Source organism: Hypomesus nipponensis, chromosome 12 (genome assembly GCF_054491055.1).
Source record: "Hypomesus nipponensis isolate SF chromosome 12, ASM5449105v1, whole genome shotgun sequence".
Taxonomy (NCBI): domain Eukaryota; kingdom Metazoa; phylum Chordata; class Actinopteri; order Osmeriformes; family Osmeridae; genus Hypomesus; species Hypomesus nipponensis.
Genome location: NC_140372.1, coordinates 12,829,869 through 12,839,898, shown reverse-complemented (window position 1 = coordinate 12,839,898; position 10,030 = coordinate 12,829,869). Strand labels below are relative to the sequence as shown.

Below are 10,030 nucleotides of genomic sequence, written 5' to 3'. Positions count from 1 at the left end.
CCTTTTTTCAGCAGGTCCCAGAAAGAGAGAGACGGTGAGAGAGGGAGGGGGTAGTATTTTCTGGTCATCCTGCCACACAACTCCCTCCTATTGGCCAACAGCTGTTATAGGCCAGACTAGATGCCCGCCATGCAGAAGGCCACTTATTATGACAGTTGTGTGTTTGAGGACGGTCCCTACCCCAAGTCAGAGGGACACACATACACACACCCTGCCTACCGGGCCCTCCCAGAACCCCCCCACGCTCCTACAACACACACCAATGAACATGGCGGCAGGGACAGCCATGATGCCCGGAGTAAAGTCACCCCTCCTCCTCCGCCTCCTCCTCCGCCTCCTCCTCCTCTGCAGCAGTTGGCCCCGCCTCTGCCTGCCATCCCCCTTTCCTCCAGCTCCCATCCCCCTAACGGAACTCCTGGTGGAGCTCCTCCAGCCAGGGCCAAGCTGGTGTTTCCCTGGATGAAGGACTCACGTCAGAATGCCAAGCAGAAGAATAACAACACCAGCAAAGAGGGTATTTATCATTGATTTCAAGGTGTTATACAGTAGCTTATGTTTCCCCTGACCTCCATTGTTCTCTCTGTCTTGTTTGAAGGTTAATTTAACCATCAGCTTAATTGTGTAAAAGGAGGTCCCAAACCCAGAATATAACCTCCAGGCTGAGATGTTTCCCATGTCTTTCAGGGGAGCAGTGTGAGGAGTATAGCCCACCCGAGGGGGGCTCAAAGAGGATCAGAACCGCTTACACTAGTGCCCAGCTGGTGGAACTGGAAAAGGAGTTCCACTTCAACCGCTACCTCTGCCGACCACGGCGGGTGGAGCTCGCTAACGTCCTTCACCTGTCTGAGCGCCAGATCAAGATCTGGTTCCAGAACCGCAGGATGAAATACAAGAAAGACCAGCGGGGTTTAGGGTCACTGCCCTCACCGCTGGGCTTGTCTCCTGACTGCAGCCCACCCATCCACACTGGGTTTGTAGCTCACCTCCACAGCTACGACCCGCCCTCACCGCAGTCCTTTTCCAGGGCACCGACGGGCGCGTACAACTTGCCATCATACCCGGTGGATCAGAGCCTTGAGCAGCAGAGACGGTACCCCGAATATGAGCATCAGGGCTACCATGGTAACGGTGGCTATGTCGCAAACGCTAATCCTCAAAGCCAGGGTGTGTATGGTGCTGAGAGCTTCTCTGACTCTGGGGTGCACTCAGGCCCAGGGTTCCACATGGGCCCCCTCCCCCAGCATCACTCTGCCCCCTTGGAGTACCATGGCACAGGGGGCCATGCCGGGTCCTGCCTCTCCGACCCCACCTTCCCCGAAATCACCCCACGCCACACCGCTCAGGGACGGACGCTTGAGGTTCCGAGGCTGACCCACCTGTAGAGGTTCGGCTGACGCACCTGTACTCCTGTAACCCAATAACTACCTGTATTCTACAGGGGTTGTGCCTCTCTGTTTGATGGCCGCTTTCGGCAAGAGGAAATACAGGGTTCATAGCATGGAGGCCAAGCTGTCTCTATGGAATGCACGCACAATACACATGTGAATCCTAGTATCCTTCCCACATATTTTGCTACATTTTAGTTGCTGGGGGGGGGGGGGGGGTGGGTCAGCTGGGTGATGGAATGGTTGAGGGTGAGCGGAGAGGGTGCTGGTCCTGGAACCCAAGATTGTATTGAATTGTGTCAAATATGAGTTATCAATTAAACCTTTAGATAAAAACACACACACCCTTCTGAGAGGTTAACTGTGAGTTTACGTCATCAACATCACACAGGATACAATTAGTGCAAAATATTGGTTAGATTATCAATTTGTTATAGGTGGAATGAGAAACAGTATTTTTATGTCATTGTTTTGATATCTTGTCGCATGCAGTTTATTGTATTTATTATCAAACCTTACATGTTTACATATCGTAGATAATGTGACACTTAATTATGAATTTTAAGGCACTTAAAGTGGCAATGTCATTCTGTGTTTTGTAGAGTAAATATGTTTTAATTTTATTAAATGTCAAATGTAGTGAATCTAGTATTTTGTTAAATATTATAGAATAAAAAAATCTTTGATAAGAAAATTGTATGGATTTGTTTAAACCTCTTCAATACACACGGTAAATCATAACAAAAAAATCATGAAACAAGAGGTCAACATGAAAATTATGGACCAGACGATGTTAAACACGGCGAGACAACACCAGTGTTAGAATTACAGGCTTAATCACACTCTCTAGGACTTGTGGCCGTCAAGGATCTCTGTCATATTATCATATGGAACTGAGTACAACTAACCATAGCAAGGCCACTGATGAAAACTTAGACCACTGCAATTTGGCTGAGCAAGAATTATATGTGAATCCCTGCGTGAGGAGTGAAGTTGGCCCCCCACCGACCGACCCAACGCTTAACATCGTCAAAATAGTCTCAATCGTTTGTGCTCCGTTTGTGCTGGTTTGTGCTGAAATTATTTTCGTTTGTACTGCTTTCATTTTTTAGATATTAAAGAATGTTTTATAGGTCATCCCGAGATCACTCAAATCCAAAATAGTCTCAATCGTTTGTGCTTCGTTTGTGCCGTTAAAATGTTCGTTTGTGCTGCAGCGGTATTTTTTATATTAGACGTTTAATTGTCTGGCGATGACGTCACCCCCTCCCCCCTCCCACTTTCTACAAAAGGATTGTTAATGGTCGCAATAAAACATTCTTTAATATCTAAAAAATGAAAGCAGCACAAACGAAAATAATTGCAGCACAAACCAGCACAAACGATCGAGACTATTTTTACGGCGTTTTGCGTTGGGTGGGGGGTCAACTTAACGCAGGTTTGAGACCTTCCTACGGAACCAACAATGTTCCACTCGATTTGAAGCAGCGGACAACTGCACAGACGCACCGGTGCGTCTGACGTCAGAGCAACACTGATGCTGCGGCGTGCCCTTAACCTTGTTGTATGCTGAGAAATATTCTACACACAACTGCGGCTTAGTTTGAGTTTTGACAGATTTCACTATGTCACTTGCAACAGAGGCTTTTGTCTCCCAGATAGCAGGTAATGTGTCTTCATTGAATTGTTGTTACATGTCTTTTTTGCTACCAAATTGCAAGCTAGTTACTATCCAGCAGCAACATTAGCCACTGTAGCCAGCAGAAATATAGCTATGGGGGTGTGCCAGCGTCACAAATTAGCACACACATCAACAACGTATATGTTCCAATCAAAGGTTATGTACTGCATCAAAGTCATCTATGGTTGTAGTTCAGTTGTGCTCGGCCTGTGCCCTTTCCAACGTAACCGCATACGTCGTAGCTAGCACTCGCTCCTCTACTGTGTGTTAACTAAAGAAGAAGGATATGGTTTGGTAACGTAGGTTCTCAACACGTCTGTGTATTTGACCTGTCCGTTTCCTGCAGCCGCTGAGCCTTGGCCGGAAAACGCCACCCTGTATCAGCCTCTGAGAGGTGAGTTTCCACAGACAGTTTAGTTTTTAAAAATTAATCTCTGATTGGCTGGTTGTTATTGGTGGTCTGAAGCAGGTGTGTTTACACCAGGTAGTGTACTGTACGCTGGCAACCTCACTGTTAAGGATGCTTACCAGACCATCCATTGATCCCTTCCACCCATCGCTACCACCATGCCTACATATCTCCTTCCTCCTTCTCTCTTTCTCTCCCTCTCTAATATTGTTCTCCAGAGGACCAGATCTTGCTGTCAGATTGTGCTTCCTCTCTAGCAGTGCAGGTAAGTCTACGTCAACACATTACACACGTTACTAAACAACACACGACAGCAGGACATGTTCCCAGGCAACCCAGTGCAGCTTGACACGTTGCTAGGCAGCAGAGCCATGTGACCACATTGTGAGGCCACAAAAGACAGTGTGACTTGGGCAAGAATTCCCCTGCCATCCCAAGAACCCAGAACAGTGTGAGCTGGAGAGGTACGGCTCAGACAGCCCAGCTGGGCAGACATTGTTCTTACTGTAGTACCTGGTGTCCAGGTATCAGTGGACCCTCCGGCGTATCTGAATCCTAGCCTAGTGTATATGGCGGAAGGATAGATAGGACGTAACTGTGCTGTAGGGTTAGTGGATGACATGGGAGGGTAGATGATGAAGCGCTGTCAATGTGTGTCCTAGGCCTACCTGAGGATGTGTGGCCTTCCTGTCCAGGTGATCTGCCGTCCCAACGCAGAGTACATGTCACCCTCCGGTCAGTCTTCCATGGCTACTGTGTTTGAGTGTGTATTTGTTTGTGTGTGTGTGTGTGTACACTGAAGGTTGATTATGTGTATCCCCAGGTAAAGTCCCCTTTGTTCAGGTTGGAAACCAGGTGGTGTCAGAGCTGGGGCCTATAGTACAGTTCACCAAGGCTAAGGTAACATGCGCACACACACAGTGTTTCAACCTTTATTCGTGCTTTGGTTTAGGTGAGGGAGAAAAGGGCCAATATGAAAGTGTGCCAGGGGTGATTTAGCTTAGATGGTAGCATGACAACACAATGACCTGGAAACGCAAACAAATATTATTGATTATTATTAATATAAATATTTGTTTGCACAATGCCACTGTGCCCAAACAAATAATACACTAAAACTGCTAAAGACACCCACCTGCCTGGCCTAAATAATGCCTCTCTAACAAAAGTGCATGATACAAGTTCTTTGCCTATTGTTCTTAACAAGTATAAACTACATTATAGAATGTATGCACATGGGCATCTTAACTGTCCCCTTGCCCCTGTGCAAAGAACCAAACCAAAGAAAAATCCGACTATAGCAGGTATAATTTACAATCTAAAGGACTTCAAAATAAACAGTAACAAAGTCGCCTCTCGCATGGAAGACAGTTGGGATTTAAATGGGAGACAGACGAACAGCTGATTGGTTTGGAGCAGTAAGCGCTAGTGACGAGGAATGGAGACGATTAGATGATTAGCGAATCACAGACGGACACCTGGGAGACAAAATATAATCCACAACTATACGTACATAGACAGGAATATCTGTAAATAAACATGCCTGTAAGACACACACACACACACACACACACACTGTGTGTACTGTGCACCTGTCTGAATCCCTTCTCCTCCACCCCAGGGCCACACTCTCAGCGATGGTCTAGATGATGTGCAGAGAGCTGAGATGAAGGCCTACATGGAACTGGTCAACAACATGTTGTTCACTGCAGAGGTACACAAACACACACACATCCAATAGATGAAGTTCAACCTCCTTCTCTGCCTCTCACCATCTTCTTCCTTCTCCCTACCTCTCGCTCTCCCTACCTCTACCTCTCACCATCTTCTTCCTTCTCCCTACCTCTCGCTCTCCCTACCTCTACCTCTCACCATCTTCTTCCTTCTCCCTACCTCTCGCTCTCCCTACCTCTACCTCTCACCATCTTCTTCCTTCTCCCTACCTCTCGCTCTCCCTACCTCTAGTTCTCACACTCTTATTTCTTTTTTTGGTACGTCTCTTCCTTCCGCCCATTAAATCAGTCTTTTTCCCCTGTCTCATTTCCTCTCTCTGTGTCCAGTTGTATATCCAGTGGTGTGATGAGACCACAGCGGCCGAGGTGAGAGCCTAAACCATCATCTTCACCAGGCAGCAGTTTGGGCATTTGGGGAAAGGAGGAGGACCAGAAGGAGGAGATGACGATCTGTGCAGGAAGAACAAAACAAACAAACATTTATTTTCTGTTTACTCTGTGTGTTTGCGTGTGTGTGCTCGCTCGCTCAGATTTCGCGGCCCAGGTACAGCAGTCCATTCTCCTGGCCTCTCAATCACATCCTAGCCTATCAGAAACAGTGGGAGGTCCGAAGGAAGATGAACGCCATTGGCTGGGCGGGCAAGAGTCTGGAACAGGTCAGAGTTCAGACAGATCCCAGTAGAACACAGTAGAATAGGACAGAACTGAACCATTTGATTATGTTGTTGTCATACTTGTGCATAATTAACTATATTTGTCTCTAACCCCAGAATGACATTGATTGTTAATTTGAATAACTCCTCTTCTCTCTGCTCTCCCTCCTCTTCCTCAGGTGTATGAAGATGTGAGCCAGTGCTGTCAGGCTCTCTCTCAACGTCTAGGAACACAGCCCTACTTCTTCAACAAGCAGTATGTTTATCCTGAGTTAAATGACAGTCGTACATTAGATTAGTACACCGTACAATGTCAGAGTAGTACTCTCTTTTACAGTAGTTTTATATTAGACTTGTGCTTTGTATTACAATAACAGTGTATTAGACTATTGTTCCGTTTTACCGTTACAGTATATCAAACTGACGGCGTCTACCAAATGACTGATGTAATAAGAGCAATGCACACCCCCCCCCCCCCTATTTCCTCCCCCACTCCACCCCTCCCCCCAACACGTGTCCCAGGCCCACAGAGCTGGATGCCCTGGTGTTCGGCCACCTCTTCACTATCCTGACCACGCGTCTGACCAGCGACCAGTTGGGGGAGAAGGTCAAGGCCTACAGCAACCTGCTGGGGTTTGTGCGCCGCGTGGAGCAGGCCTACTTTGAGAACAGCCAGGCTGGAACCACCTCCAGAGGCTTGAGCAAGGGACCCTCGCTCATCTGAGAGCTGCCCACACACATACACACACATCTGCATACTCACAAATGCACACACACACACACAAACACACACAAACACACAGACACACACAAACACAAAAGATATGGACATGCACAAACACGAAGACACACAGGCACATAAGAAGGGAAACAGTTCCCACACATGCATGCGCCACACACACACAACCTCGTCATCTGGTTAGGGTTAGTCCCTTATTCCTCTGGTCCCGAACCCTGGAACTACCTAGCTTTCCTTCCCCCTCCTCACTCTCCCACCCTCCGTCTCCTCCCTCTCTCTCCTCCCTCTCTTCTTGTCTCTCCTTCTCCCTCCTCTCTCCCCCTTCCCTTCCAGTTGTGTCTGTCTGTTAATGCCATAAGAGGAATACACCCTGTGTATTACACCCTGTATATTCCTGTGTATCTGTCTGATGTTTCAAACAACACCAAGCAATCACTCGTATCTCAATATGTCACCAAATTGTTTTCCCCCCTTTTTCTAATGTCTGATTTTGTTGTTGTTTGTTGTCCTCTGAATTGTTGAATGGAAAGTGCCTACTCAAATAAAACCCCATCTGTCAGACCACGGAGGTGCCTGTTCTGAGCTGTTATTGCTGCTGCAGGGGGAGTAGGAAGGGATAAGGAGTAAGAGGAGAACATAGGTCTGGTGGTATATTTGAGGAGGTGAGAGGGGGGTGGGTGAGGGAGGTGTATGCTAAGGTGACAAGCATTGGTATTCTAGAGATTAGAGATGTAAGCAGCTAGCCTCTTTGGGCACATGGATACTAAAACACAAATACACAAACAACGCACCATGTAGGTCTTAGGGAACTCTGGGAGAGTTCCAGGAAGTGGACAGGAAACTGATCATTACGAAGTCCCAAGAGATGTGCATGTGTGTGTAGACATGCGAGTGTGAGACAAGATCAAGGTGCAGGCTAGAGTCTCGTCCTGGGTGTGGCCTTTAGTCTGGGGTTGCAGCGGTTGCCCCTGGCAATGGCAGCTTTGAACCCTGAAACCCAGACTGTGACAGGTCACATGACAGATGGGTTGACTGAAATGACCCTCTGCTCTTTTCTGGAATGTCGGTGTTCTTCATCCAGACAAACTGATCTCACACACACACTCACATACACACCTTTGTAGGGGATGTAACTACTCTATGTTGACAGATTGACCAGTGCGATAACAGTTGTATCAGAGACAGTTAAGTCTGTTTTTCCCTTCTCTGCATTCACATAAGCACTCAAACACTTACTCATATATACACAAGCATTTATACACACACCTTTCACAAACAAACACAAACAGTTCTCACACAAAAACATGCACTAGGTGCACACACAGCAGTCTTTGACTCCTGTCGTTGCTGGGAACCTCCCCCCTAGTGGTGGGAGCATGTACCACACTTAACCCTGCCAATGTCCATCTGTCGTCTATCCGTCTGCCTACATTCATGCGTGCTTGCTTGTCTGAGTCCTTGGACTGTCTGGGACTTTGTGACCAACTCGGCTGTAAATACGATGGTAAACCTTAAAAGGTTCAGTTACACACAGCTTGGTCGTACTCTGTATGTAGCAGAGTGTGTGAGGCAGGGCTCCAGGGGCCTTGATGACCCTTGACCTTTGTGGCGACCCCTTGCATCTCTGCAGGGTCACACCACGGTCAGCTACTCCAGTCAGACGTACACACACACTCAGGCATACACAATGATACATCAACCCCCTCCTACAAATACATAAACACATATTTACACATAATACACCCTATTTTGCTGCAGGTTGCATTTGAGTACAGCCCTCTTCCACAAATTTGATGATTGATTGATAAAACCTCAGGTCAAACCCATCTAATTCAGGCAGACCTATGTGTGTCTGTGTGTCTGTGTGTGTTTACATTGAGTTCATCCATCTTCCTATAGAGAAGGGGAGACCCAGTGAAGACATCACTCATATTTGGGTTCAGGAGCCGGTCAAAAAACAACACATATCTATCTATCATCTGTGTCTGTCTGTCTGTCTGTCAATTTCTGTTTCCGTCTTTATTCTCTCTCACCCTCATAACTGCTGACTCTGTCTTTCTTTTTCTCTCTCTCTTCTTTTCTCTCTTTATTTTCTCTTCTCTTTCAATAAAAACAAATTTCTCTCTCTCTCTCTCTCTCTCTCTCTCTCTCTCTCTCTCCCTCTCTCTCTCTCTCCCTCTCTCTCTCTCTCTCTCTCTCTCTCTCTCTCTCTCTCTCTCTCTCTCTCTCTCTCTCTCTCTCTCTCTCTCTCTCTCTCTCTCTCTCTCTCTCTCTCTCTCTCTCTCTCTCTCTCTCTCTCTCTCTCTCTCTCTCCCTCTCTCTCTCTCTCTCTCTCTCTCTCTCTCCCTCTCTCTCTCTCTCCCTCCCTCCCTCCCTCCCTCCCTCCCTCCCTCCCTCCCTCCCTCCCTCCCTCCCTCCCTCCCTCCCTCCCTCCCTCCCTCAACACCATCCCTCCCTCCCTCCCTCTCTCCCTCCCTCCCTCCCTAAACACCATCCCCAGCCCCAGTTCGCGTTGTTTCGGTTTTGAGGAGGAGTGGCTGGTGTGGCATCATCCAGACTCTGGCGAATCACATAGTACCCCTGTTCAATCTTAGATTTATTAGCAAGACGTGCCCAACCATTCTCTCTCTCTCTCTCTCTCTCTCTCTCTCTCTCTCCCTCTTTCTTTCTCTTTCTGTCTACTTATTTATTTCTCTCTCTTTCTCCATTTATGGTTTTCTTTTTCTTGCTATCCTTACCTCTGTCACACACACATAATAACACACATACAAATAAACACACAAATACAACACTTCACCATCAACACTCACTGCAAGATATTGCCCAATCAACTATCACCAGCATCTCTGGACCTCTGTCTCCACCTACTGGTAGAACATGGGGTAGTTTAATCCTCCTCTTCTCTCCTAGATGAGGCTCATACAGACCCATCCCCCATCCCAGAGTTACGATGACTCTCATGTCAGCTCTTAGTCACAAGCTTTGCTGGTCCAGAGTCACGCCCAATCATGACAACCCCGTCCCAGGTCTGCAGGTCCTCTGAGTTTAGCTGATCCAAGAGCAGGCCTTGTCATAGGGAGAGAGAGAAACAGAGGCTGAGGCAGGGAAAATGGATTAAGAAAGTAGGGAGATGCAGAGGGATGGAGGGAGGGAGGGAGACTGAGGAGGGGGAGGGAACAACCTAATTAATATTCGTAGCCATAAAAATGAGACGTGGGAGCAAGGCTAATTTTATTAGCCCATTAATCTTCCTACACTGCGATGTCACCACAGCCAACCAATGCGATGAAGAGTGGAGCAATTATAATCTTTATCACATGCACACAAACACATTTACAATAGTTAAATATACACTGATATTGTATTATGTCTGTAGTAATAGTCAGATATTTGGAGAGAGAGAGAGAGAGAGGAGTGCTCTATGATTTAG

General features: G+C 47.2%; 2 protein-coding genes across 2 annotated transcripts; both read left to right on the top strand.

Moving 5' to 3' along the window:
• LOC146261207 (homeobox protein Hox-D3a-like) lies at positions 1-1,569 on the top strand. The gene is made up of 2 exons (XM_084668102.1): positions 1-514; positions 685-1,569. Exons 1-2 carry the CDS (start codon positions 121-123, stop codon positions 1,380-1,382), a joined length of 1,092 nt encoding a protein of 363 aa, XP_084524228.1. The 5' UTR covers positions 1-120; the 3' UTR covers positions 1,383-1,569.
• A 1,320-nt stretch (positions 1,570-2,889) lies between these two features.
• On the top strand, positions 2,890-7,166 carry mtx2 (metaxin 2). The gene is made up of 10 exons (XM_084667931.1): positions 2,890-3,050; positions 3,413-3,460; positions 3,694-3,740; positions 4,138-4,210; positions 4,299-4,375; positions 5,097-5,189; positions 5,536-5,574; positions 5,739-5,864; positions 6,041-6,117; positions 6,384-7,166. Exons 1-10 carry the CDS (start codon positions 3,011-3,013, stop codon positions 6,583-6,585), a joined length of 822 nt encoding a protein of 273 aa, XP_084524057.1. The 5' UTR covers positions 2,890-3,010; the 3' UTR covers positions 6,586-7,166.
• The last annotated feature ends 2,864 nt before the right edge of the window (positions 7,167-10,030 follow it).

Excerpts from the sequence above, each read along its gene's own strand:
- LOC146261207 (XM_084668102.1), top strand. The coding sequence starts at position 121 with ATGCCCGCCATGCAGAAGGCCACTTATTATGACAGTTGTGTGTTTGAG. Across the intron at positions 515-684 it reads TAACAACACCAGCAAAGAGG|GGGAGCAGTGTGAGGAGTAT; the intron begins GTATTTATCATT and ends CATGTCTTTCAG.
- mtx2 (XM_084667931.1), top strand. The coding sequence starts at position 3,011 with ATGTCACTTGCAACAGAGGCTTTTGTCTCCCAGATAGCAG. Across the intron at positions 4,211-4,298 it reads AGAGTACATGTCACCCTCCG|GTAAAGTCCCCTTTGTTCAG; the intron begins GTCAGTCTTCCA and ends GTGTATCCCCAG. Across the intron at positions 5,575-5,738 it reads ATGAGACCACAGCGGCCGAG|ATTTCGCGGCCCAGGTACAG; the intron begins GTGAGAGCCTAA and ends TCGCTCGCTCAG.